At 53.6% G+C, this 27,624-nt stretch overlaps 3 protein-coding genes and 4 pseudogenes across 3 annotated transcripts, besides 21 other annotated features; all 7 read right to left on the reverse strand.

Annotated features, from left to right (window-relative positions):
* Positions 1 to 1,525: a mobile genetic element.
* Positions 1 to 2,423: a sequence feature (areas merged during assembly that could not be assigned to a particular haplotype. This can correspond to areas where the two haplotypes were merged or to regions with more than two copies in the genome that were merged during assembly.).
* Positions 1,347 to 1,525: a mobile genetic element.
* Positions 2,424 to 11,589: a sequence feature (areas merged during assembly that could not be assigned to a particular haplotype. This can correspond to areas where the two haplotypes were merged or to regions with more than two copies in the genome that were merged during assembly.).
* Positions 2,929 to 2,958: a sequence feature (AT_rich).
* Positions 2,989 to 3,035: a microsatellite.
* Positions 3,080 to 3,122: a sequence feature (A-rich).
* Positions 3,175 to 3,198: a sequence feature (AT_rich).
* Positions 3,879 to 3,907: a sequence feature (AT_rich).
* On the reverse strand, positions 4,082 to 4,531 carry Tc00.1047053505267.10 (annotated as a pseudogene).
* Positions 4,533 to 4,612: a microsatellite.
* On the reverse strand, positions 4,642 to 6,462 carry Tc00.1047053505267.20 (annotated as a pseudogene).
* Positions 9,381 to 9,455: a sequence feature (AT_rich).
* On the reverse strand, positions 9,479 to 10,504 carry Tc00.1047053505267.30 (beta galactofuranosyl glycosyltransferase, putative; the record flags this gene model as incomplete). The annotated part of the gene is made up of 1 exon (XM_052903635.1): positions 9,479 to 10,504. The coding sequence occupies one exon, from the start codon at positions 10,502 to 10,504 to the stop codon at positions 9,479 to 9,481; it is 1,026 nt and encodes a 341-aa protein (XP_052759596.1).
* Positions 11,590 to 12,811: a sequence feature (areas merged during assembly that could not be assigned to a particular haplotype. This can correspond to areas where the two haplotypes were merged or to regions with more than two copies in the genome that were merged during assembly.).
* Positions 11,883 to 12,318: a mobile genetic element.
* Positions 12,332 to 12,375: a microsatellite.
* Tc00.1047053505267.50 (mannosyl-oligosaccharide 1,2-alpha-mannosidase IB, putative) lies at positions 12,406 to 14,199 on the reverse strand (the record flags this gene model as incomplete). The annotated part of the gene is made up of 1 exon (XM_052903636.1): positions 12,406 to 14,199. The coding sequence occupies one exon, from the start codon at positions 14,197 to 14,199 to the stop codon at positions 12,406 to 12,408; it is 1,794 nt and encodes a 597-aa protein (XP_052759597.1).
* Positions 12,812 to 16,819: a sequence feature (areas not merged during assembly with more than two copies in the genome that could not be assigned to a particular haplotype).
* Positions 14,052 to 14,103: a sequence feature (C-rich).
* Positions 14,534 to 14,869: a mobile genetic element.
* Tc00.1047053505267.60 lies at positions 15,023 to 17,533 on the reverse strand (annotated as a pseudogene).
* Positions 16,820 to 17,985: a sequence feature (haploid, Esmeraldo-like haplotype).
* Positions 17,986 to 19,061: a sequence feature (areas merged during assembly that could not be assigned to a particular haplotype. This can correspond to areas where the two haplotypes were merged or to regions with more than two copies in the genome that were merged during assembly.).
* Tc00.1047053505267.100 lies at positions 18,405 to 21,209 on the reverse strand (annotated as a pseudogene).
* Positions 19,062 to 27,624: a sequence feature (areas not merged during assembly with more than two copies in the genome that could not be assigned to a particular haplotype).
* Positions 21,671 to 27,624, reverse strand: Tc00.1047053505267.110 (dispersed gene family protein 1 (DGF-1), putative; the record flags this gene model as incomplete). The annotated part of the gene is made up of 1 exon (XM_052903637.1): positions 21,671 to 27,624. A coding segment is annotated over one exon (5,954 nt), but the record flags the coding sequence as incomplete, so codon positions are not given.
* Positions 27,140 to 27,190: a microsatellite.

Raw genomic sequence — 27,624 nt, forward strand, 5'->3', positions numbered from 1 at the left:
CTGCCATTTTTGACGGCCATCTGCGCCGCGAGTAATCCTTCTGGGGGGCACGTTGCATGTAGATGCCTCGTGTCCATAGGTATGACATCGTTGGCATCGCAAAGTGCGTTGGGTTTCTTGCCGATCGACGAGAGGCTGGGCTGCCCTCGCGTAAGCGTCCGTCTGGTAAGCAGCGGTGTAAAGACGGGCGCGCAGTTTGGAGAGCCGGATGCCGGGATCGGATGCAATCGTGAGCTGCGTCCGGAATGTATTCAGTAGGGACCTCCCCAAACGCATGAAGCGATCGGTGGGATCCTGCCCGCCTTCCAGCACGCCGATCCACTCGACCAAATTGTCAAAGGCAAGTTTAACCTGCTCGTCCTCCTGTTGCCAGCATTGGTATGCGCACCGGAGGTCGATGACGACTCCGGAAGTTCCCTCATTCCATATGCGCGTAGGCCACGTGGTGACGTCGAATGCGCAGAAACCGCGGTCCTCTTCCATAGGTGATTGGGCTTCCAGGGGAGAAGTGCGGAAAGGCAACGGCGTGGAAGGGTGAAAATGTGGTCTCCCAACAATGTCGTGAGGGAGTCTGTAAGCCGCCGAACTGTGTCGGGCCGCGCTGCTAGGCACGCTTCCAGCCATCAAGATATCCGTTTGATGCGGGAGTGTAGTTACGCCATCGTTGGCAACGTGTCGAGTAGCGGGGGCCTCGTCCCGCCCCGCCGTCTCCGCATCCCGTGCGGGTTGTTGTGCATTATGGCGTGCCTCCCGTTCCTGGAATTGACCAGCGAGCCTTCCCAAGTTGAATTCGCGCTCCCGTAATTGGGCGTGAGCGGCCTCCAATTGCCGTTGTGGTTCTAGGACCTGGTTGCCGGCCCCGGCGATATTGGATTCCCTCACCGATAGGTTAATATGCGCTTCCTCAACCTCCGAGTTAAGTTGAGCATTCCGATTCTGCACGTCCGCGACGGCATTTGCGTAATCAAAATTCAGGCGCTCCCTTTCAGCAGTGATGAGCCCTTGTTGGTGCCCCAACTCCCGGGCTGCCCCCATAGCGGGCAGGAGCGCTTGTGTCTCGAAATTAGGGATCTGAGGCGCCCGTAGATTCGCAATATGTCCAATAAGAGTGGAATCCTGCCATGCTTTGGAGATGGGTTCATGGAACAAGCATAAGCCTGTCGATGATGCGGCCACAGTTAACGTCTCGTCCGACATCTGGTTACCATTAATGAACGTCATCTGCACCTGGGTGTCGCCACATTGGCGCACCATGTCCCAGAGACGGGCGCCAATATCACACCACTCGGAGGGTGTGTAGGGAACCAAAGCCATTTCCTTAAACTTACCTGGCTGTGTGTCTGTAAAAAATAAAAACAAAATATTATCTGGCCTCTATCGGCTCCCTGCCCCTACAAAGTCGCGTTCTTCCCAAAAGATTCATAGGGCAGAAAGTATCATAAAGAATGCCTTCATTTATCAGGATATAAACATACATTAATTAAGTTAGCCAGCTCTACCGCCATCATTCTTTTCACAAGCTCCTAAATCTCCCTTCGCAGGTCCGCAAAAAAAACGCAGCGGAATAAAAAGAGAGCGCAAAGACGCAAGAAAAATAATCCTCCTAACCGACCAGGTGGCAGGCTGCCCTCGCGCAATTAAAAAAAACACAACTTCACTCCGGTCTTGTCGTGGTGATCGTCTCGCAACATTTTTTTCCTTCTCGTCGCAGTGCACATCCCCCTCCCACAAATCATTTGTTCGGACCATGCTCCTGCGGCCAAACATCGCGCTGCTGGATCCCGCGGCACAGTCCTCGGCACAGAAGTGAGGCGAGGAAGAGGGACCGCAGAAGGTGCGAGCAAATCCGAATTCGGTGGCGGTCGCTGCAGTGAAGATTGACGTCCCACGCGGTGTCCCTTTTCTAGGTCCGGTCCTCACCGTGCCATGCTCTCAGCGTGCGGTGCGCCGGCCGCGCCGAATATCCACACGTGCATGCGTCTCACCGTCGCTCCCAGCCCCGTTCGTTGGCTGCATCAGGGATGTCGCCATCCGGAGACGGGCATAAGGACGTTGCATCCAACAAAACCTTCAGAGGCACCCTGTGGGCCAACGAAGACCGTCACTGCGGGATGTGTGGCCCTTCCGCCGCTCACCTCAAATCGCACCTCTACGCCTCCTCGAGCAGCAGCAGCAGCATAAATACACCGGCCCACTAGAGGCCGTCACCAGCCATTGCAGGAAGACCACTGTGCCTCAGTGCTATAAAACCCGAATTGCATTGACGGGCCACTTCGGACAATCCTGTCGCATCCTCCCCCAATTATGCGGAAACGCATCCGTCGTGCATGTGTCCACCGCAGCCAAATGAATCTGGTCCAAATACCATCCAAATCAAATTCCCCTTTCCTCAAGCCATTCCCTCATTCCATACGCCCTGACCCTCATCCGCACGTGCCCGCTCACACAAGCCGCCAAAGAATGGTGGTGGCCGCCCAACGCTCCGGAAAAACATGCCCAGCACGCACGCGCATAACAAATGACATGCGCAAACGCACGGAACAACGGCGGAGAAGTGCACACCGAAAGGATGCGGCCCTCCACAGCAGTCGCAGCCCACCGCGCGCATCACACCCGCTGGAAGAGTGACTCGCGGTGCGCACTCCCTCTCTCCTCCTTCCCTTCATGCCCACCGAGGAAGCAGCAGCCACCCGCAACCGCCAGCACACGCTACAAAAGAAGCATTAAAATCCACTGCAATGTGCATCTTGTGCGTGCATTTGGTTGTGTGTGCCTGCAGACACACGAAGCAAAAGAAGTAAAAACAGGAGCAGAGCATGTGAAGAGACGCACAAACAAAACAGTACAGCAGAAGTGCATGGCAGAAACAAAGAGAAAAATGCTGCTCAAGCTCATGATATTGCACTGCAGACAAAGCAGCGGCAATTCATAAAAAATTTATCAAAATTTTTAAAAAATCCATCTTCACCTTTCCACACTTCACACTTTAAAAAAAAAAAAAAGAAATTGATAAAAAGAAAAAAGAAAAAAAAAAATTTTTTTAAAAGTCCTCCTCTATTACGGCTACACAGAAATAATTAAAAAAGAAAAGAAAAACTACACACAAAAAAAAAAAAAAAAAATTTCAACTGGTTACCGTGTGCCCCCAACAAACTGTTTGTACATTTTGCCCGCAATTTAAAAATTAAATATTTAAATGTCTTTCAGCCGTCTGACCCTCCATGTGTCCGCACATCGTTTATATTTCATGGGGTCATCTGCGTGTTGCTGCTCCCCTCAGCCCTTTCAGTGGCATGTGAGTGCGGCCCGCAGAGCACAGTCACTCGTGTGTTTGTGGGGACTGAGAGAAGCACGCAGACATGACGGCAGTCGCGTCACTCCATCGGGAGAGTGAGCGCAGCAAAAGAAAAAAATCATCGGAGGGGAGAAAGAAACGCTGACGACGCCGACCCCGAAGGGACTGCCGGCGCGAGAAATAAACACGCAAAGCAAAAAATCTTAAAAACACGGCGGCAGGGCGTGGCTGTGTGTGTGTGGTGCTGCGGGTGTCTGCCCGCCCTGGCCGCAAAAAAAAAAAAAACAAGAGGGAAAGAAATGTGTGCTCCGCCCCACAGGCCCTCGTCGCACGCCCACACGTCACGGCTCCCTCAGCGCGCCGTTCGTCGCGGCCCCTCCTCATGCGTGCAGCAGGCGAGGCGCACAGGGCCGTCGTCATGAGCGTGTCGGTGGGTGTGCGAGTGGAGCAGTTGGGCGGGAAACACACGGCACCCCTCACAGGAAGAGTGCAGAAGAAACAATTAAAAGAGGGAAGAGTAGAAAAGAAAAAATCACTTCCTTATTAATTGCCCCAAAAGCAAAAAAAAAAGTGATGGGGGATGAAAAATAAAAATTAAAAATTTAAATTAAACCATTAAAAATGAAAAAAAAAGTTCATATTGGTTGCCCCAAGGCAACAAGCAAAAAAGGGGGAGAAAAAAAAAACGGAAACACAAAAGAAAAGAATTGCGGAGAGTAATTCATTACCGGACGTGCGTCGGTGTGGGGGAGGGCGCAAGTGGCCCACACTGAGGCCGCACACTCCTCACGCAGTCGCAAAGCCCCAGAGTCCCAGCAGAAGCAGCAGCGGCAGCAGTTCCCTCCCGTACGCGGAACCAGCATCACCATTTGCCCCACCATCACCCTTTTCCCGTGCCGTCCCCTCATTCCCAGCAGAAGTCAAGCGTTCCGCTGGCGCATGTTGGGTATTGGCGGTTCTCCCCACAGTTGTCCTCCCCGGTGCTGCTGGTACTTCCCGTGGGCCAGGCACCGCAGGTGCAGCAGGTGCGACAGGTTTAGGGGCAATTTTCACTTGTGGTTCTGGAGCTTTCGTCGAAACGGGGATCCTGTCCTTGATTGCACGCATCTCAGTGGAATTCAGTGGGCGGTTGTACAGAAAGACGTTCGTCACCGTCACACGAGGCTTTTTGCCGATCTTCTTCGGACTGGACTCCTCCGGACTGGCCTCCTCCGGACTGGACTCCTCCGGACTGTCCTCATCATCATCATCACCAACACATCATCATCATCATCACCACCACCATCATCATCACCACCATCATCATCATCATCATCAATGTCGCACGCGCCAAAACAAAACCCAAAAAGCTCAAGTGGTGTCTCACCTTTTAACGGCGTTTCTTCCTCCCCCAGCGACTTACCATCAATGTACACAGAGGCCTTGTTGCCTTGCAGCATGAGTGCCACTTGGTGTTCTTTCCCCGCCTCCCAAGGCCTGCTTTTCGTTGTTGGTTTTTTATCGTCTTTGAACATCGTCTCCCACTTGTTATCCGCGGTGTACGACAGTCTCATGAAATACTCGGGCCCAGCGTCAACCAACACCGCAGTCAGTAGGGGTGTGTTCTCACTCGGAGCCTCTTCGATGGTCACCGACGCCACAAGTGTGAAGTTGTGGCTCAAGGATACATGACGCACATTATCATCCCGAGTGTTCACAGGCCACATTACCCCGGAGTCAGGCTCCGTCAACTGAAACCCATCTTTGACCTTCGTGGCGTTCGTCACCGTCGCATTCAGGCAAAGGTATTCGTCGTTCCACGTTTCGTTGTTAGCCGATGCGTTTGACAAAACTGCCACCAGACCCGCCGTGGGTATAGAAAAGCTGGAGAAGAAAACGTCCTTTTGCGACCAAGTGCTGAGGACGGACTCGATTTCCTTCAGTTCCTCCGTCAGGCGGGAGAGTGAAATGGCACTGCCTTCACCACTGACCCTCCGTTGTAAAAGATGCAACTTGCCATCCGAGTACAGCAGGGTGCTGGCGACCTCCTTCTCCCCAGCATTGTCCATGCCAACCGGTCCAACAGAAAACGAGCGGTTGTTGTCCGTGACCCAAAGGTAGAGCGTATTGGCGTTTTCCCCCGAGGCGTACCCTCTCTGAGTGTACAGCATGACCCTCCTTTTCCCAATGGCCGCGGTGATGAGGGCATCCACATGCAAGCCTCCTTCCGGATATTCTTCCGATTTTGACTTGGTCCACACGCCTGGGAGTGTCCCGACTGCCTCCGTCCACGCTGTCCCCATGTCACGCGACTCGTACACCTTCTGGCTGCTCTCGCAGTCAACAATCATGAGAAGTGATCCCTCCCACTCGGTGATGCGGGGTGCACCGCATTTCGCAGGGGAAATGTCCTCAGAGAGCGACCAGGTACTGCCGTTGTCCTTCGAGTAAATAATCATGGAGTAAACGTCAACTTCATTTTTTTCATTCACCGCCATCAGAGAAAACACAATGGTGCCATCCTCCATCAGAACACCTGAGCCACCAGAAGCAATATAATCCGTCAAGTTACCTTTCTGAGCAGCCAAAGTAGTCCGCTGCACCGGCGATTGAACTTCGCTCCATTTTATCCACTCACTCGGCTCGCCGCCCGCAGAAGTCTTCGTGACCTCACCAACAACCAGTTTTAGTTCCAAGCTGCCCTCTTTCCAACCCCCAATTACAGGGGACAGGGCAGTGCTTCCCACAAGAAGAAACACCTTATTGCCCTTCATGGTTGTTGTGGGGTGGCGCACAACATCCAAACTCCCCTCTCCCTCCGCTTTACCAAGTACGGTGTGTGCCCTCCATTCTTCCTTTTTGACCTTTTCAACAAGAGTGGGCCATTCCCACGCAGAGTCGATGTACTCCGCAACAACATCAGAAGACGGGTTAGTTGATTCGGTATGGGGTTTTTTGGCATCTATGTGACCTTCGGCAAAAGCAGCAATTACTCCTCCAGCACTGACGAGAGAGGGTGAAACAAATAAATCCCTCCGACTTGAGCCAGTCCCCGTCTTCGGCAGCACCTGCGTCGTCTGCGGCACAAATAGATCGACCCGTTGCAGCCCCTCAACACCCCCTGAAGCACTCCCCTCTGCAGTAATGGCACCCGTCAATGCCAACCCAGAGAGTTGAAGCATCAGCATTACTTCCCACCTCAGCGGTCGCAGCTCCACTGAAGCACATCAACACGACAAGTAGGAGCAGCACCGTGGAAGTAAACACATGCCGGGACATGTTAGGCCTCTGCGGCTCACTCTCTCTTCCTTCCCTCCTCCTTCCGCTGGATCCGGTCACGCCGCGACGGTTGTGTGTGCGGGGTGCCTTCATTGCAGCAGCACGTGAGAGCATATAAATATGTGTGTGTGGGCGGTGTGTGTGCTGTTGTTGGTCCTTTCAGAGACTTCGAATTTCACAGTGGCGATTCGCGTTTGGTTGCTTTCTTTCCTAGCGTGTGTATGTGTTCAAGAAGTGGAGAGTACAACAGCAACAGCGGCAATACACCAGAAAAGTCAGTGAGGAGCAGAGCAGAGCACCCACGCAGAGAGTGGGGCACGAGACAATCCGTAAGGGGCGGCACGGAGAATCATCGCACACAGAAAACAGCAACAACAACAACAACACGGCGGAAGCCAACACACACAAACACGGAGAGAGACATGCAAGCGGAGTTTTATTATTCGGCAACGCCATTCAAAGTCCTGCCAAAACAGCCTGCAAGTGATACAGTGATCAGCCACACGCTCCCGGTGCACCGCCGCGGCAACGACGCGGACAAAAACGGAAATATGTGCACAAACGTGGGCGGCACCAATTCACAGCACCGCCACACGACACTCGCTCCCTCGGTCCATCCCACGCCCCGCCTCAAAAGGCCGCGGCAAGCACCAATCAAAAAAATAATGAGGCGGCGGAAACAAATTCCCTGCAGGCCATTCAGGGCTCCACAGCAACACCAACAACAGGAGCGTGCATCCCTCTGCTTGCAGCAGTGCACGTCCCTTTGCTCCTTTGCTCCTGGCCTCTCGGGGCGTTGAACGCCTCCCCGACCATCTCGCGCTCACAAAGCAAGCCGCACGCAGATGCAATTCATTTTCCCCGCAAATGGTGTTGCCGCTCTGAATTATGTGCAAATAATCCACAACACATCACCCAAAGTTTCTTTCCGTTGCCACAAAAGAAAAAGACAAAAATGTTTTGAAAAGTCAACATAAATATCACTTCGCCCTAGTCACTGCGCATTGCCCCGCACAGAATCGTTGTTACTCGCCCCTCCGCTCTCCTCTCATCCAATTCCTGCCTGCCGGGACGTACATCACAGTCGCAATCCCTCCCAAGAAAGACTTTGTCACATGCTGGCACGGGCCACATTTTCACCTTGCATCCCGGTCTCCCGCCCACAGGAGGGCAAACAGGGGGATTGCGTGCATGTGCGTGTGGATGGCGATGTAAAAAACTCATGAAATTCAAAGAAATACGGCACGCAGAGCAGCCCCGCCCACGAATTGTAGAGTCTACTCGTGAACCGCAGCAGGAAGAGCAAACGTCCTCTTGTTACCCTTCTGAGAAGCCGATTCATTATCATCACGCCGCCCCAACAGCGTGTACCGGCGAGCGGAAGAGATGACTGCCCAATCGCACCTCGTGTCGGAGGCGCTCACAAAGTCTCACTGCGGTCACTTGCCGTCAGCAACAAGCCGCATGGCAGAACGCAACACAATTCACCCACTCGCCAATAAAATAAATAAAAATGCATCTCGCCGCCACAAAACAGCCACCAACATTTTTTTCACGGCAGAAACCAAATGCCAAGGGATTAATTAAGAAAAACAAACACGCGGATGGTCTCCCACAATACATTCCAACAAAGAATAGTCTCTCAATCCTGAAAATAAAACACCGTAAAGTCACAGAAGCCGCCTCGTCAAGCCAAAAATCGTGTGATGCCCCTCCTCGCAATGCTCTGCTGTCCGCAGATACCGCCCTCTGTGGTGTTTCAGCAAAAGCAAAAAAAAAACATTCACAAACCAACAGCAAGAAAAGCCTCCACCCGCAACGTGTGCATCACCGTTGAGCATCGCTTCTATCCCCGCAAGTAAAAGAGGCGCCGTCAAATCATCTGCAAGACTCGCCAAAAACACGCCAAATTGAGAAGTACGCAACACGCTCCGCCGTGACCATCGCCTTCCCGATAAGGCAGCCCACTCCCGTCCACCGTGTCTGCCGAGCAGGACACACCAGGCCTGCCGCTGCAACGCAAGAGAGATTCGGAAATACGCAACGGATCCCGTCGCAGTCGTTGGCTCAGACGCCGTGTTGAGGTTTGGGATGGGCGGATGGAAGAATAAAAACAAAACGGGCAAAAATCCCCGCAGAATCCCGCATTCCACGCAGTCCCAATGGCCAGAGGGTCCTCTAGGGACGCCTGGGAGACGCATCCGCCACACTCTCACGCACCATCATTCACGGCACCCCAATCGAGTCCAGCGGACCTCGCGAAGCACACGGCGCGCCTCAGTGGCGTGGCGAGCAGCCTTCTCGGAGAAAAGGACGCGTGGCGATGGTTCCCCTCCCCGCTTCACTTTTATTTTTTTTCTCCCCTCCTGTTTTTGGTGGAATTTCACAGAAGGGGAGCGTACTTCATGTCCCCAAGCCCTTCTCTCGATGCACGCACAAAAACGGAGAGGGAAATAATAAATGAATGAGTCAGGCGGCACGGAGAAATAAATGTGCGGGAGACAAACAAACCAACAGAAAAAACAAAGAGCCCGACAGATATGCACGCATCATATTCAGCGGAAACGGGTGTCACCTTCAGTGGGTAAATTAGTATCCAATTGCGGCGTCGATCGCCCACGGTGAGAAACAGCGTTGTGCTCATAATATTTTTGGCTTGTTTTCTGCTTCCCTCCCCTGTTATTTCTCCCTCATTCATCATCTTCATTTTTCCTGCTTGCTGCCGCCCTCTCCCACCTTCAGCAACACGGCCAAGTTTGGAAGCTGCACCCTCCCCCTGTCATGCCAAATATATGCTTGCGCTCTTTAAAACCCATGGCGTACTCGCTTAAATATTATTTGTGTAAATATAAAAAAAAAACTTTTAATAATTAAAGCGAAAAATAAAATAAAATAATAAAAACAAAACTTGCGACTGGCGCCAGTTCATCTTCCTTTCGTCCTCACAGGGTACAAAAGTGTCCTGTCGTACTCAACCCTTGGAACCCCTTGCTCCTCATCATGCCCGTAGACCCGAATGCGCTGTATGCGTGCCTCATCCTTCACCCAAACGTCTGCGGGGACCATGCCGTCATATGGCTCCTTGCACCTGCCACTGCACGCCCGTGGACGGTCCCACTTCATCATGGCATATGCATCGTTCGCACTCAAAGAATTGACGCGACGGTACCAGAGAGCGTCCGGTAGCTCCAATTTATTGAAAAGACGAATATTATATTTGCTGCGATGCACAAATTTGCCGTATGAAACATTCCGCTCCTGAAATCCAAGCAAACGGAGGCGTAAGCTGTAGTCGACATCCTCCACGTAAGCCGGGTAAAAGTTCTCGTCAAAATATCCCACCGTGCTGATCGCCAGGCGTGTCAACATAACAGACACAAAACAACTGCTTTTGTAATACGCGCAGAAGTGCCCGTAATACTTCGAAAACATCTTTGCACGCTCCTTCACAGAAGCATAACGGATGCGGTCAGGCAGCAGCGCAGACGTCGACAATCGGCTATCATTCACCGTGGAGCGCAGCACCCTCAAGCCCCGTCGCAAAACAGGACTGTACTCGCTCGGCTCATTCGCCACTTCCGCCGCCAACTCATCCATGCAAGCGGCATCATGCCTCGTCATTTCATGCACATCGCGTAGAAGGTTGGGAAGAAGATCGGGTGAAAACTCCACGTCGCTGTTTGTCACAAAAACAAAAGGCACTTCCTCGCGCGGGAGCGAGAGTGCAAGTCGTAACCCAATGTTCACGGCAGCGCTGTACCCGATGTTTTCCGGGTGACGACTCACAACCAGGCGTCCGGACCACCCATAGACCCTCTCGAGTTCCTGCAGGCACAACGACAGCATCGCCTCCCGCCCGTTCTGCACCAAAACCAACAGCCGGATTGGCACACTGATGTTGCACATCATCCTCCGAAAGTCCATCAGATCGAGCATCAGCGGGGCCACCATCAAAGGGATAACGTCCGTCCCGTTATTTCCCCCAGCCGCCGTGTCGTTGGATCCACCAGAAGCCTTTCCCCGACGCAGCGGATATATTCCGCCCTGGTCGGGCCAACACCAAAACCATACGCGGGATCGTCACGAAGTATGAACTCCACTCCAAAAAAAAAGCATCAACATGGACAACAAATTTAATGTTAGAAGAAAGATAAAGCATCCTTTTCCAAAAAAAGGCTTTTGGCTTCGGTTTTTAAAGTACGCGTGTAACTCTGTGCATATCCCGTTGGAGGCAAAGCCAAAGAAGTATCTCCTGAAAGAAAACAAAAGAAGTAATAAAAGAAAAATTTGCCCAATGATGGTTCTGTGTAAATTTGAACAAAAAAAAAGACTCCATCCCAAGCAATGGTCATGCACCTCCATTTGGTGAGTGAAGTGGAGGCACGGAGCACGCAGGAGTCTCAACATGACCAGAAATAAAATAGGCAACAAAAGTAAAAAATAGCTAAGAATGAAAAAAAAAGGAAAAAAAAGAGACCAATGGCACAGTAACAAATGCAGTTCTCGCCGCAGCATGCAAGGCTCTAATACATCCCGTAAAAAAAAAAAGGATGGCGAAACACAACAGTCCAGGGTGTCATTTGTAATAGCACATGATTCCACAAAGAATAAAAGTGTTCGTTGAGGAGCCCAAAATGTCGTGAATTTTGGAGGGCACCCAAATCGCGGACCAACAAGCCTGCGGCACTCACCACATATCCCACGCTGCTCAATCCCCATTCCCCTCATTTAAACTCCCCCCCCCAAAAAAGCACAGTCACCAGACATCCTACATGCCCAAAAACAATAAACATATTTTAAACCGTCCTATCGACACCCGCAAATAAGAAAAGAAACTTCAGTTCAGCATAAAGACGTCGCAGGCACAAAAATAAAAAATAACCATTCTTCAATATAGGAAATTGTTATAGCTCAGGGCAACAAACATCCAGACATTCTGAAAACGCAATTCAGGATTTCAAGTCACATTTTGTGCCCAGTATTTCCCCAATCACCTCCCCCATCACCACCGCAAAAAACAACCGCAAGAAACAGTACCTCAATCAGCACCTTGTCGTAATAGCCAAATTTTCTTTCTTTATTTGCCTATTGGGCGCAAACAACAAAAAGCAGCACCACCATAGGGGTCTCCATCCGTTTGAACCTTTTTCTTTTCCTGTAATAAAACCCAGCCGCAGAATTAGACATAAAAAACAATAAAACAAAATGTAAAGAAGTAATCAATGCAAAGAAAATTGGCAAGCGTTCGCAAGGGCATCTCTATAGAAAAGAATCCTTTCACAGGAAATATATAAGTACACATAGAAAGATAAATCGATAAATAAATTAGAATGATCTTCTGGGCAGCTGGCCGGATCATGAGTTTATCAATAATAGAAAACAAACAAGATAGAAATAAGAAAGGAATAAATGGAATAAGAATGGATCCATCATATCCTCAAATTTTAACACTTAGTAAGTGTATATATATTATACCATACGTTAGCCTCAATTGTTGCCCGCTCACTCTATTCGGATTCGACACATATATATTTATTACTTACAAAGTGGCAGACTTTGGGGTCCTGCAGCCACAAGACCCCACCGCGAGAAGGGAATCAAAAGGGTGTGGGTGGCATGGCAAAATAAAATAAAAATTAACCAGCCGCTATCGGTTCCCTGATCCCCCAACGTCGTGTTCTTGCCAAAAAATCATAAGATAAAAAAGCGTCATAAAGAACTGCATTCGTCGTATCAGGATATATACATGAATTAAGGCAGCCAACACACACACACTACAAAAGAAAAGAAAAAAAAAAAAAAAAAGCAAAAAAAAGCAAAAACAACATTTCATGCACAAACATTCTGCCAATTCAGCGGAATATGGACTTCGAAATCCGTTCAACGTCACTCAGCGCATGATTAGCACAGTAAAATCGGTGCGGGGCGGTATTTCCTCCTCCACGGTCATTGTCACCGCCCTGCAACTCATGAAGACCATCAATAAGACTATCAATTACATCCAATCGGCGCTGTGTCAGCGTGTCTCCCGAGACCTCCTCCTCTTTCCTTGCGCTCTCTGCAGACACTGGCCCCCACCACTCGGCCGTGTTGGGGAATAAATGCGCCTCGGTGTTGAACACCCACCCCACGTGACTCCCCACACTGCTGCCGCTCTCCACAGCAGCGCAATACGACGGGATGCTGCCACGGAGCTTCCCCTGAACATGCACCGCATTGCACTCGTCAAAAAGAAGATACAGGTACTTCAGCGTCTCGGCAAGCATGAAGCTCTCCATCGTGTCGCCGTGCTGTTCATCACCGTGCGGAAGATCCACGTTGCGCAGCGTGGCAAACCCATACGGGGTCCTCATGCGCAAGTTGATCGCCAATGCCAGCTCCTTCCCCATCACAAGGTACGCAGGATCATGGGTCGCGCGGTAAAGCATGTACACAGATTCCGCATGCTCGGGACGCTGCGGGTAGCCGCCATGGGGACCCCCACTTCCCAGAGAAAACTCCTCTGGTAACGCCCCGAAGTGCTTGAAGATGCTGTGGATCGGCCAGTTGCTCTCCGTGGCCTCTGCAAGATGGCCGCCAAGAATCAGGTTGCCCGGAAAGAAGGACGCCAGGGATTGTTGGGCAGAAGAAAACGGTCGGCCACTGCGCATATCGACAGTCGTCAACATGCCACATTTTCTCAAATAGCGGTTGACATCCCGCACCGTCCGCTCAAAACGCTCCCAGTCGCCAGTGTCCCCAGACATGACGTGGGACTTGATAAAGTACTCGATAGCGCTGTCTATCGAACCACCAACACTAGAATCAAATAGATGCCAACGGCCGGTCATGATGTCAATGTGGTTTCCCATCAACCCAGTCTGGGGGCTTCGTGCGGCAAACAATGCCTCGGAGGCACGCCGGGCGGCTCGCTCATACCTGTCGTCGCCAGTGAGGCCCGACAAAGCGGTCATCTCCACCAAAAAGGTGCCACCATCAGCAGTGCTGGTAATCGTTGTCTCCGTCGGATCCAGACCGTGCCGGAGGTTAACTGCTCCGTACGGTATGCCGGTGCTGGTGTTAAAGCAGGGGAGAAGCCGGTTGCCCAGGTCCACAGCAAGACGCATGAGCCCACCCGTGTAGTTGTGCTCCGAGGCGACGATCTCCACCACGCCTTCCTCATACATAAAATGCGCCGCAAGAAGTCCGCCAAGTGCCCGAATCGTCGTCTCAAACACAGAAACAGAGATGTCAATGTCAAAGCTCACATTCTCCTCCACCCACCTCGCGTAGCGACGAAACTCCGTGTGGAAGCCAGCGACCGCCAGCGTGTCGAGCGCATCGATCAGCGTCCACCCGTAGCCGCCCATGGTGTTCTTCCCTGCCCCGTTCACCGGGCGCAACTCGTCCTTCGGGAAGGCATACTTAATGTAGGAGTTAAAGGCGTGCCCTATCATCTCGCGCACGTAAGGCCGCATTTCGGCCTCAATGGGGTGCAAGGCATCGGTGCTGCGCCACGCACCGCCACCCTCTCCCTCATCCTCGCCCACACCTCCACCGGGCCCCCCACCACGCACACACATGGCCGTCACCAGCGGTAATGCTACCAACAAACAAATGCATGCCGCTGGCCCAGGGCCCTTTTTACCGTCTCCCCCAGAACGCATAAATACGCACTTTGCACACTATCTACGCACCCTCACAAAAAAGAAAGCCAGAAAAGAAGAAGCAGTAGCACACACATGTTGACGAGGCAGTGCGTCGTTTCCGGAAAAAAAAACACCATGCCCCGACACGCGCAACCAGTCACACTACTTATTCGCAACAACACGCCAACACACACACACACCACAAAAGAAAGAAAGCAGAAAAAATTTCCGGGCGGCTGGCCAAATCCTGAGTTTCTCAATCATAGAAAAGAAAAAAAAAAAAATAGGAATAAGAAAGGAATAAATGGAATAAGAATGGATCCATCATATCCCCAAAGTTTAACAACAAGTAATTGCATATATACATCATCCATTAGCCACAATTGTGGCCCGCTCACTCTATTCGGATTCGACACATATATATTTATTACTTACGAAGTGGCAGACTTTGGGGTCCTGCAGCCACAAGACCCCACCGCGAGAAGGGAATCAAAAGGGTGTGGGTGGCATGGCAAAATAAAATAAAAATTAACCAGCCGCTATCGGTTCCCTGATCCCCCAACGTCGTGTTCTTGCCAAAAAATCATAAGATAAAAAAGCGTCATAAAGAAGTGCATTCGTTTTATCAGGATATATAAATTAATTAAGACAGCCGGCTCTCCCGCGATCACTCTCCTCACAAGCTCCTAGAAAAAAAAATTGTTTTTGCTTAGAGAAAGGAGTTCCGCTCAAAAAAAAAAAAAAATGAAAACGAAAAAGGGGCAAACGAACTTAAAAGATTTTGCGTGTGTTCGGTCAAAAAATTAGGTTTTCTTCTTTTTGTTTTTGTTTTTCCTTCGGTTCAAAAAAGAGCCGCAAGTGCACACATCCACAGTAGAATCAGCAATAAAAGCCCATAAATATTCAAAAACATGCAGCTGTCGTCATTTTTCTTTAAATTATTGTTCGGACCGCCAGTGCTAGGGACTGTGGCAGCACCCGAGGCAGTCTTCTTGGCCGACCCCGTTGCATTGGAAAGCAAGACAGAGACTTTTTCAGGAAACAAGACAGTATAGAAGTCATCTTCCTCCGGACCGAAGTCGTACTTTTTAGGTGAAGTGGGTGACGCACTCCGTGGCGTTTGCACAACTTCTTCAGGAAGACGGCATTGCAGTTCACTGGCACTCAATACTCGGTTGTACAACAATACGTTCCTCACTTTCACATGGCGGTTTCCCTTTTTTTCGCCGTTGTCACCGCCAAAGTAGAAGTGCGAGATATCGAGTAACCGTTCCTTACCAGTCGGCATCGTTTTCGAGCTCCCCAGCAACTGACCATTCACGTACACAAAGCTTATTTCACCGTCCTCTAGGATTAGTGCCACTTGGTATTCCCTCCTCAGTTCCCACTCGCTACCCTCGGCTGTTGCCTTCACGCCGTTAAACGTCACCTCCCACTTTTTATCCGCACTGTAGGAGATCCCCAGAAGCGTCGCCAGCTTGCTGTTGGGGCCGTTCATCTTCACGCCCATCAAAGGAATGGAGATGGTGCCACTCCCCGGCACCTCCTGTATAGACACCGTCGCCAGAAGAGTGAACTGGGTGTTTGCAAAGTAGTATATTTGATTCTGCCCCTGTGTTCCCACAGGCCACACCGCCCCTGCTCCAACGCCTTTGAAGATCGCACCACCCGAATTGGGTGTCACCTCCCCATGAACAGCTGCGTCTACCCCAAAGTACTCATTCTTCCATTGACTTCCATCAAAACTACCGGACAAAAAACCAACCAATCCATTCATGAGCATACGCGTGCTGCAGGCCCCGACAGAAGACAAACTGTCCTCGACAATCGAAAAACGGTACAGCTGTAAAACACGCTTGTCCATCTCTCTCCAGCGTATTATCACTCCCTTTATCAGCCCCAGCTGCCCAGTCAAGCGCACAGAAAAAATGCTGAGTTTGCCAGTTGCATCCCTACTCCCGTACACGGAAATCAACTCCTCACCCCAAGTATCTCTGTACAAAAGAGCGCTTTCAGTGATATCTTCGTCGGTGGAGGATATCGGCCCAATATCAGCAATGCGTCGTCCGTCACTTAGCCAAAGATTGAGTCGACCCCTTTCGTTATCCGTAGAATACACTGGCAGAGAAACGAGCAGAACCTTCTTTCCTTCAATCGTTGCAGAAATAAACCCACTCTGCACACCCTTCCCTGTTCGATTATGCGAGTTGCCCCACACGCGGGAGAGTGTCTCGACAGCCTCCGTCCAAGATTCCCCGTTGTCACCGGATTCGTACACCTTTCGATAGCCATCGTTGCATGAGATGATCATAAAAAGCCTCCCATTCGCCCACTCGACAATCACGGGAGCAAAATACCTACTAGGCAACCCCTTCGAAAGCTTCCAGTCTTTATTAGGACCACCAGAGTACAGAATTAGTGAGAATTCCTCTTTATCCTTTGTCCATCCGTTTATGGGAAGTACAAGTGAGCCGTCCTGCGTTAGGATACCTGTGCCTCCACTGGCAGAAAAATACTCAAGCGACCTCCCTTGAAACAGTGCAGCAATTTCAGAGCTCAACAAGCTGGAATTCCCCCAGGTAATTTTTTTATATTTTTCCTTGTCGCTCGCGTCCATGCTTTTAATTTCGCCAATAAAGAGCCAAGGGTACAGGCATTCTGATTTTGGCACAGCTCCCTCAGGTGATCGTGGTTCCTTCCCAGCATAAAGAAGAAGGTACAAGCTATTGTTTTTTGAAAACGCAGTAGGGTTAAAGAGGGAAAGTGCACCCTTCCTTCTCAAGTACCCTCCGCATAATGTGTTTGTGGGTTATTCGCGCTGGAGTCTGGTAAGGTCCACACCGCACCCCCTTCGGTGGGTTCAATGATTCTTGCCAAAACAGTGCTTGCTCCATCTTCGTGGTCGGCTTGAGCAATGACGGCAATCATACCATTCACGTCAACAACGGATAGAGAACTGATTGCGGTAACGGATAACGCCGGAATCGCTACTGGGGAAGGTACTGATTTGCTACCTTCTGCTGGGGCGGCTACTGCTGAGTTAGTTGCTTCTGGTGGGAGAGTTTCTTCTGTGGGATCATATTCATCCCCTGTAGCAGCCAAAATCATCCCAATGGTGAAACAGCTATCATTTTCTGAATCAGTGCCCTCAGTGGCTGCAGCTCCACCACTGCCGCAGCACATCATCATGACAGGTAGAAGCAGCACCGTGAAAGTAAACACACGCCGGGACATGCTGGGCCTCTGCGGCTCACTCTCTCTTCCTTCCTTCCTCCTTCCGCTGGATCCGGTCACGCGGCGACGATTGTGTGTGCGGGGTGCCTTCACTGCAGCAACACGTAAGAGTATATAAATATGTGTGTGTGGGCGGTGTGTGTGTGCTGTTGTTGGTTCTTCCAGAGCCCTCGAATTTCACAGTAGCGATTCGCGCTTGTTATTAACTTCTTTCCTAGCGTGTGTATGCGTTCAAGAAGTGAAGGAAGAAAAAAGCGGCAATACATCGGACACGTCCGTGAGGAGCAGAAGAGAGCACCCACGCAGAGAGCGGAGCACGAGACAAACGCCAGTCCCGGGAAGAGCACAGCCAACGCCATCACCCTGACAGGCAACTCCACACCAGCCCTCACGCACACACACGCACCATAGCAATGCCGTCAGTCCGCCATGGAAGAGGAAAAGTAACCCACCGCCAACACACAACGCACACGAAGCGAGCAATCACCCAAAAAGCCACAAGCAGAAGCGGACCCTCATCCACCCATGACGCGGCGCCTCGCTCCATTCAGCCACACGGAGCACACCGTTTCCTCAATAGAAATTATTCGTCGTCCATCCCTTTAAGATGCTTCTGTTAGTGATGGGCCTTCGAACACAATAGAAGAAAATGGAAAATGCAGTAGTACTGCGACACCACCAGCCACAATGATTCTCTCATACCGAGGCAATTCTCCAATTATGCCTCGTATACACACACAACTAACACACTATATAGAAATCACCCAATGTTCTTCAGCAAAAAAACAAAACCAACCCCTTTCCCTCCCTAATTTTCTTCTGTCACTGTTATGTTCGATAGCGTTGGTCATTTTTGACACCTTTTTGTAACACTGTCACCTGGTGCACCTGCACCGTATGCACACAAAATTATCCAAAAATATATAACTCCCACAACATTTCTTTACCACAAATCAAAATTGCCCCTTTCCCCAATTTGTTTTCCTATTTCTACGGTTCTTCCACACTTCGGAGTGCTTCGTCTCTTCTAAATTCTCCGGATGACATTGACACTTGGTGCTGGCGCACCTTTTCCTTCCAGAATGCCGCTATTTCACGGCTTTCATCGAGGGTCAAATTTTCGGTATTGACGGGACCACATCTCTGCCAGTCATTCATCGGCGTGCTGTCTGCGTGCTGCACATAAATAATCCCCCACGACATTTCTCGGGACAATTCCTCCCAACTATTAAAATACGCTGCCAGGCACTCAGTGAACTGCCTCACAGTGCTGGCTCTGGTGTGGTGCCCACCCGCCGTAGCCATCCGCAGCCCAACCAGCGTCTTCGGATTTAACTTCACAAATAAAAAAAAAGTCCACCAGCGGAAAGCCTATACCCGCCGGTAGGTACGGCAGCCAATACTTTAAATCTTGCGGGCAATCAACTAATTCCAGTTCAGTTATTGCAGCTGCCTCGGTGGGGTAACCATGAGGGTTTAACGTTGGCACTGAGGACCGTGGCTTAGAAGATGGTGGTGGCTGCAGCTCCTTGAGATCCTCAACTAATGCACTGACAAACCCCAAATTCAAGAATGCGTTCAAAGCATACTTTTCCAAAGATGCAGAGAAAAAATTGTCCCTCTTCCCCAATACTAGCAACAGAAAATCCCTCGCACTCATTACCTTTGCCAAACGACATGCTGTTAAACTCCAAGATAATCACATATAGGTGCATTCATAAAGTCCTCAAATTCATCTTTTTCTCTTGCTCGAACAATATTCATAAGTTTTTGAGACGGATTTCCAGAACACCATTGCTCTCCTCCTCCATGTGTAAAGTACTTTCCGTCACCCCCAGTATTGGTCCATCTCAAGGCCCTCATAACATCCTTCGTGCGTTTTCCATATTCATCCGCATCAAAGATGTAACGTGGAATCGGCCCCACTTTCTTCATGTGTTTTTCAACCATCTTCCAGCATTCCACCTGTTTCTCTGCAGTCTCATCACGCTTCATCCATGCACACATCGCGTTCACATCCATCTCGGCGGGGCAATTCGCGATGATACTCTAGACTACTACTTTCTTCTCCCATTAATCACAGTTGCGCACATTTGGGGGTGACACCACAATCATGCCCCATCATAAGGCACAAAATAGCTCGCTGGCGGTGTCCCTTGCCTTGTCACAACGTAAATAATATACCCCTTCATCCCACGCTGCCACAAATCACACAAAAAGTCCGTGGATGCTCCTCTACCCACTTATCTTGTCACCGCCTTGATGTTCTTGTCAAACACGTACGTCGTGCTTCCAACAAAACTGTAGATAACCAAATGGAGTTTCTTGGCATCGCAGTGCAGCAGCTGGTAGAGGAGGTACGAACCGGCAGCCAAAGATTTCCCAATCCCGGGCGTCCCAACCAACACACGCTTATTGGACGAAGGTTTGTTCTTTCCGTGACTCCTGAACCACTTGGTCAAATCGTCAAGGACGATCTGCCACACTCGCTCCACCTCACAGTTCAAATAGCAGTCATGAATAAATTCAGTCACCTCCCGTTCCCACGAGTACGGCCATTCCTTGTCCGAGATGAGCACCATCAGCCTGAGGCGCTCTGCACCGGATTGCTGCACACCGTCATTCTTTTCGAGAGTGTAGCCAACTGCCTTGTACGTCCATGACTGCGGTGGTTTCCCCTCCCTCACTTCCATTCCCGTCCCCTCGCCGCCAACAACCTTCACGACATGATGCCACCTCGCATTGTACACAGACTCGTACACTCCCTCCAGGTATATCGGTGCGCTCGACGTCTTTGGGTTCCTCGCTTCCTCAAGGGCTGCATCCAAGAACCCTTTAGTAACTCCATGAACACTTGCCTTTACCTCCGCAGCAGCCACCAACCACTTCAGTAACTTGACCACACCATTCTTCTAAAGCTTGTGTACATCCTCTTCCATATCCATTTCATCCTGTACAGCGCTCTCCATCCTCTTGTAACGATCCGATGCCTGTATTTCGTTCAATACTCCCGCATCGCAAATATACTTCTTGGGGTCCTTAAAAAACCCCTCCAGTAAGACATCCCGATTGGCGTCCACAACGCCCCTGCCGTCCAATTCCATCGCAAGAAAGTCATTCAGCTTCCATTTATTCACGCGAACCCTTCCTTTAAACACCACATCATCAGTCCTAGTGTGAATGGTAAATACCAGTTCTTGTCGTTCTCGCCTTTCCCTTTCTTCTGCCTTCCGCCTCTCTTCTCTCAGTACATGAGAGTAGGCTTTGTTTATTTGTGTCCTTGCAAGAGGAGCGACCGCATCCTTTCTTTTAAAGTCCCTCCATTGCCTGAGAGTAAAAAGATGTACGTGTGCAAGCTTATTTGAATCCCCCAATAGCATGTAAAACTCCTCACGCTCTTTTTTCAGCTCTTGGTATGACGAGGATGCCTTTATTGTATCCAATAACACTTCTTCTTTGATGAACTTCGTGGGGCTAATTAAAAAGTCCTCCATATGGACCCTCGCATTGAATTCTCCAACGCCCCTACCGTCAAAATAATTCCGAAGGAAATCATTCAGCCGCATTTTGGTGATGCGTTCCTTTTCCTCCATCAGTACTTTATCCAGCCAACTGTCAAGAGTCCACTGCGGTTGCTGCGTTTCCGCCACTCCTCTGCAAGTCGCAGCGGGTTGATCCGTCTCGTCATGGGACGACAGCCTTGCTCTCGTCTGAGGAACTCCTTGCGGCACAGTATATGCCTGACACTCGGTATTATCGTCACCCTGCACTCTCTTGCGCTTTCCAGGCATTGTTTCTCCTTGTCTTCGCAGTTGGATTGAGTTAAAGCTGAACACTAAACAAAAATCAAGAAAAAGGAATAGAATAAAGAGAGAAAGAAAAGGAGAATACGCACAGGCATGACTGACAGCCACAGCAAGAGAGTCATCCACACAGTGTGACAGCACAAGGTGAGTTCGGTTACGCAGCAGGAAGAAAAACACGTACATTCAGCACAAAATAAAGGCACTGCAAACAACGCCAAAAAAGACACAGTGAACTGGCGACCGAACCGAAGCTCCTCCCACGCAGTCATCGTGGAACGAAAGAAAGTCACAGGCTCAGTCGCAAAAAACAGAAACAAATCAAAAAAAAATGAAGAGCGACGCTGTCGGTGCTGTGAGCGATGGATGGCCGTGGTGCGCAGCAAATCCGTGGCCCTGCGCCCTCCCCCATCAACCAGCACTGCAAACCTATCAATTCTACGTGGTGCACGTCACAGGAGGGCGTGATCAATTTTGCAGCTCGTACTCGAAGCATGGTCGAACAGGCTCAGCGTGTCTGAGCGGGTGTCACCGGCCATAGGCTGCAGCGGTGCGGGTGGTCGGTACGACGACGCAGCGGTGGTGCCTGAGGCGTACGACGATGGCGTCATTTCGTGGGGCTTCTGCGTGTCCTCATCGCTCTCCTCGTCATCGCGCAGCAGCGCCTCCAGCCCTCCAAGCCGCGGCTCGCGCAGCTCCTGCCAGTGGCGGTCCTCCGCGTACCACACAACGACGCTGTACACAGTGACCGCAAGCACCACAGTGATCAGCAGCAGCACGATCACCACGTACGTCCTCGCACCGCCGTCGCTCGGCGCAAGGTGGTTGGCCGCTCTGACCAGGCACAGCGCCGCAAGGAGCACAAAGCTCGCCGTGCGCATCACCGTCAGGAAGGCAGAGCGCATCATGTTCGTGAAGGCAACAACGCCCGCACCCGCAAGCAGCACAGCAGCCATGCAGAAGTACTGGACGCGGCAGCCTCCCACGGGCGGGTGCACAGCAGCAATCAGGCCCACCACGCACAGCACCGACAGCTGGAACACGCACCAGTACACGTGGCTGCCCCTCATGTTCGTCAGCATGCCGCCGTACATCCGCTGCTGCGCCGCGGGGTGCCAATACCCGACGGGGTACAGCAGGCGCTCGTGCAGCGGCTTCCTCAAAAACTGCCAGTACCTCGTGAAGCTCGCGCCCACTTGGCGAGCAATCAAGTAGCACACGCCAGCAGGGAACGCTGCACCGTACAGCACGCCAACAACGCCAATCACGCGGTGCTGCACGCGGGCGCCGGGCATCGCCAGTGCAAGCACGGAGCCGAAGAAGATGCCGAGGTGCATCGCGTGCGCCACGACGTACGTCAGGCTCGGGAAGCGCATCGCCGCCCACGCACTCGCAGCGTCCACGCCGCGCCACCGCTGGAAGGCCGCCGTCACACCGTAGTGCACGCACCCGAACACAGCGACGAGCAGCGCGTTGCCCACCAACATCCACAGTGGGTCAAGGGCAGCGAACACCGACAGGAAGTACGGCAGCGCAACGGTGCTCGCACGCTCCTGCGCCGAGGCACATGACATCCTCGCAAACACGCCGAGCGCCTGCATCTCCAGGATGGAGCCCAGCCCGCCCGTCACCACCACGGCAACAGCCGCCGCACCCGCAACAACGCCGGTGATCGCCGAGAGGGCGCTGGCAGCGGCGGGCAGCGTGTCAGACCTGATCGTGAAGGACCCAAGCAGCACGCCCTTGCAGCCGCCAAACACCGCCACAGCGTCGCAGCGAATGACTATCGTCTCGTCGTCAGTAATGAAGTAACCGCGGTGCACGGGCACAGCCAGCTCCAGGACGGTGGACGGATTCGTCGCGTTGCGCACCCACGTCGCGTTGCGCAGCATCGCTCCCCACGGACCGCCAAACCCGCTCGGCTGCGCCGTCAACACCGGCACGAAGCTCAGGTGCGTGCCGAGCTGCGGGTCGCGTGCCCACCGAAACGGTGGCGGCAGCGCCACCATCAGCAGTGTCGGGACGGCGCTCCCACCGCCGCGGATGTCGTTCTGCGTCAGGCCTCCTCCTGCCGCCGTCGTCGTCACGGCGAGTGTCGGGCACGCCACGTCGCTCCACCACAGCGCGCTGCTCACCGACGCCGTCGGGGTCCGCGTGGGCGACAGCGCCACCGTCTCCGTCACCTGCAGAGTCTCCGTCGGCCCGTACTGCGTCGGACTGTAGTGCGCCGCGGTCATGCTCGGTGTCCACATCGGCGTCAGGCTGCGCGTCTCCGTCAGCGTCGCCGTGGGGCTCAGCAGCGGCAGGATGGACGTGCGGTTGCACCCGTCCACGTGCGGCAGGTACACCGGCAGGCAGTCGCGCCCGTACCCGCCCTCAGCACAGCGGCAGCCGCACGACACCGACATCGCCCTCGTCGCAGCAGCAAAGCAGCTCACGTCGGCGTCGCACACGCCACACGCCACGGGGCGGAATTCCCCGATGATGCCGGCGGACCTGTAGTCCATCGGCTGCAGCGCCTGCCCGTTGAGCGTGAGGCACCCCACAACGAACCTTCGGCCGACGCCCCCAAGCGCAACGGTGCCGTCCATCACGACAGGTCCGCTGCCGGCGTTCCCATAAAGCGTCAGCGTGCTCCGCACGAGTTCCACACTGCGCAGGTACGACGGCACCGAAAAGAGCCTGCCGCTGATGCTGTTGCCGCGCACCGACAGCCACGACCCGGACACAAACGACGCCGACCCCCGCAGCTCCAGCAGCGCGCCATCGGTCAGCGCACCGGCGTTGTCGTTCACCACGACGGCAGACGCGTTGGCCTCCACTCCGCTCTCGAACACCAACCCATGCGCGGCGTACACCTGGCTCCCCGACACGCGCAGCACAGCGCCCCCCGACGCAACCACGCGCGCACTCGCGTACAATGCAACGTCGCCACCGAGCACAGCCGCGTCCAGCGCGACACCGCCACCGACAAGCTCCAGCACGGTGCCATCCACCACCATCGTCCGCCCACCAGTCATCACGGTCACGAGGGCCACTCCGGACACAACCAGCACGGACCGCACGAGCCGCAGGCCTGACAGCACCAGCACCGGTGCGTACGGCGAGGACTGCGAGCCAAGAAGATACACAAGCGGCGTCGACCTCGTGGCAACCAGCAGGGAGTCCGTCACCGTCAGCACGGACCCCGCGGGAAACGTGCCGGTCAGCACAAGCGCACCGTTCAGCGCCTCCACATCGCACACGGACAGTTCCACCGGCCCGCTCTCGTCGCTCCCCGCCGCACCCGCACCGCGCAACGCTCCACCACCCATCACGTACAGCACGGCACCGTTACGCAGCGACACGTTCTGCACAACGATCCGCACGCCGTCTCGCGCCATCCACGGCACGTAGAGCACAGGACTCACGCCGTCCAGCACAACGTGGCGCAGCGTCACCTCGCTCGCGCCGGCAGGCACAACGAACACCGACTGCACCGTCACACCCTCGCGGACGAACACACTCGACGCAGCGGCGCCCACAGCGGGCGGCAGTGCGGGAGCTCCCACGGGCAAGCACGCCTCGCCGTACCCGCCGCTGCCGCACGCGCACACGCACACACCGTCCTTCATGCTCGCAGACGCCGTCCCGGGCGCGTAGCAGTACGTGTCCCTGTCGCAGTCGTCGCACCCAACAACGTCGATGCTCCCAGCGTCGCCAAATCCAGCCGCTGCGTACTCCTCCGCCGTCGACAGGACACGTCCACCAGCGTCGTTGCACGCCACCCTCAAATGCGCCCCAGCCGAAAGCGACAGGCTCAGCGACAGCATCCGCGGCAGCAGCGCTTGGTTGCGCACAAAGCTCAGCGTGCTCCCAACAGCGGTCACGGCGCCAGCGGCGTAGAGCATCTCCCTCGAGACGCCGTCGTGCACGTTGTCCTTCGCCAGCAGCATCGACCCGCCAGCCAGAATCACCGTCGAATAAAACGCCACCGCGTAGTCCTCCGTCGACAAAAAGTCGCTCCGTACAAACGCCACGGCGGAACCCGACACGCTCACAGCCCCACGCACAGACACCGCGTGCTTGCACAGCAGGAAGCCGCTGTCAACAAACGCCAACACGGAGCCGCCGCTGGTAACGACACCGCCCTCCACCGCCACGCACAGCCCCAGCGCCGTCTGCACCAACAGCCCGTCCACGTACAGCGCACCGCGCGACGACAGCGCCACGCCGCCAAACACCAACACGCCAACAGCGTCGCGGAACACCGCCGCCACGTGCGTGCGTGCAATGGTCAGCACGCTCCCAGTCAGATTCACGCTGTGCACCACGAGGCACGCGGACGCGTCGCCAAGGCCGTAGGCGCCGCGGTACGCAACACGCGCCTCTGCAATCAGCACCGAGTCCACCACAGTGACGCGCGAGCCAGGCGGAAATCGGTTCGCCACCACCACGCCGCCGCCGGAACACGACGCAAGCCCGCTGATCAACACATCGGCGCGCTGACCAGCAGGCGGGTCGGACAGCCACCCAACAACGTACAGGCTCGCTCCACCCACAAACGTGCAGTTCGCCAGCGTTACGTTGCGCACGCTCCCCGACATCGACTGCACGTCCACCACGACGTCCGCCGCAAAGGTCACGCCTACGTAGCACACCACCGACGTCCCGAGACCGGCGTCCACCTCCACACCCACACGCACGTCCCGCACGCAAAACTCGGCGCCATCGGTGCTCGGTGGCTCGGGGACAGCGACGGGCAGGCACGCATCGCCGTGGCCGCCCTCAGCGCACGTGCAGGCGCAGCCATCACTCGAGGCCGTCGTCGTGTACGCAGGGAAGCACGATGCCGCAAGGGTGCATGGGTCGCTGCAGCTCAGGATGGTGGCATTGTACACGGACGGGATGCTGTATTCCGTCCCCTCCTCGCCGTTCACTGTGTTGCACGCAGCCACAATCGCTCCGTTTGTGATATCGCGGGACCCTGTGGATATCCGCAGCGCTTTGGTCATTCCATAGCTGGACATGAATCGGTTGCCGAACACAGACACCGTGGAGTCACGGAGATTCACCGTGAGGCTCAAAACAGCAAACGCATCCGATGGGGATTCACGGCAGAGGTTGCCGCTCAACTGCAGCCAGGAGTTGTAGTAGATGTAGGAAGCAAAAACTGAATAAAACACAACCGAGCTTCCCTGCATCTCGTTGCCCTGAAACACAACCGCTGACCAAGACTCCACACTTAAGGCCCAAAGAAAAAAAATGACGTACTGCACCTGACTCGACACAAGATTGCCTCGGATCACCACGGCAGAGTTGTTCAGTACACTCAGCGATGAGGATTGGCTAGACCCTTCAAGATATATCAGCGTACTGTTACCTCCATCCATATGAAACGTGTTGCCCACCACCGCAAACAAGGAGCGCCACGACACCCTCAACGCAGATCTGACAACATGAATGGCGCTCGACGATGCCGTCACGCTCTGAAACACATTGCCGCTCAGCACCACAGCGGAGTCATTGCTGATCACCAGTCCATTCATCACAACACACGACTGGCTCCTAAGGTCCAAAAACGACCGAGGGATCAGCCTCGTGACCGTGAAGCGGTTCGCGCTGATCGTGATGTCTGTGTGCGGTGGAAAATCACCCTCCGGGCTGAGCAGCGCGTCACTAAATGTGTTGCCGGTGACGACGATGTTCAGCGACCCCACAGCGGCGTACGCGTTGCCCAACAGCAACAGCACGGCACCGTCCCTCCACGTGCATCCATCGAACGTGACGTTCGCAACGTCGCCCGTCATCGCCCCAATCAGCACCGTCAGGCTCATTTCGCCCCCGCTGAACGTCACGTTGCGGTAGCACAGCCACGACAGCCCGCTGCCCACTGCCTGCGCCACCTCGGGGTACACCATGTCGCTGATGCACTCACCAACCGGCGGCACTGGCGGTGGCGGCGTGGATGGTGGCGGTGGCGGTGGCGGCGGGCCAGAAGGCACAGGCGCCGGGACGCACACATCACCGTGCCCTCCAGCAGCGCAATGGCACTTGCAGTCAATGACCGCCGTCGTCAGCGGAGCAAAGCAGTCGCCGTCCTTCGTGCACTCCCCGCACACCGCAACCGTCGTCACGTTGGTGATGCTGTGGAGCTCCAGTTCTGCCGCCGTCGTCACCACACGTCCCGCGACCGTCAGGCACCCAGCAACGAACCGGTAGCCGGCGTCAGCCTGCGATAGCAAAGGCTCCGACAACCCCGTCGAGCCCATCCTGCAGCCCGTCAGCGTCACCACACTGCTGTCGTCAATGACAAGAAAAGTGGATTCAGATTCGTGGAACATCGCACCCACTTCCACGTCGTTGTCGCGCCAATCCAACCAGCTTGACTCCTCGACAGTCCACGAGTCGTCTGCAAAGATGGCGT

The sequence above is a fragment of the Trypanosoma cruzi genome, genomic scaffold, assembly GCF_000209065.1.
Source record: "Trypanosoma cruzi strain CL Brener 1047053514239 genomic scaffold, whole genome shotgun sequence".
Lineage (NCBI taxonomy): Eukaryota > Euglenozoa > Kinetoplastea > Trypanosomatida > Trypanosomatidae > Trypanosoma > Trypanosoma cruzi.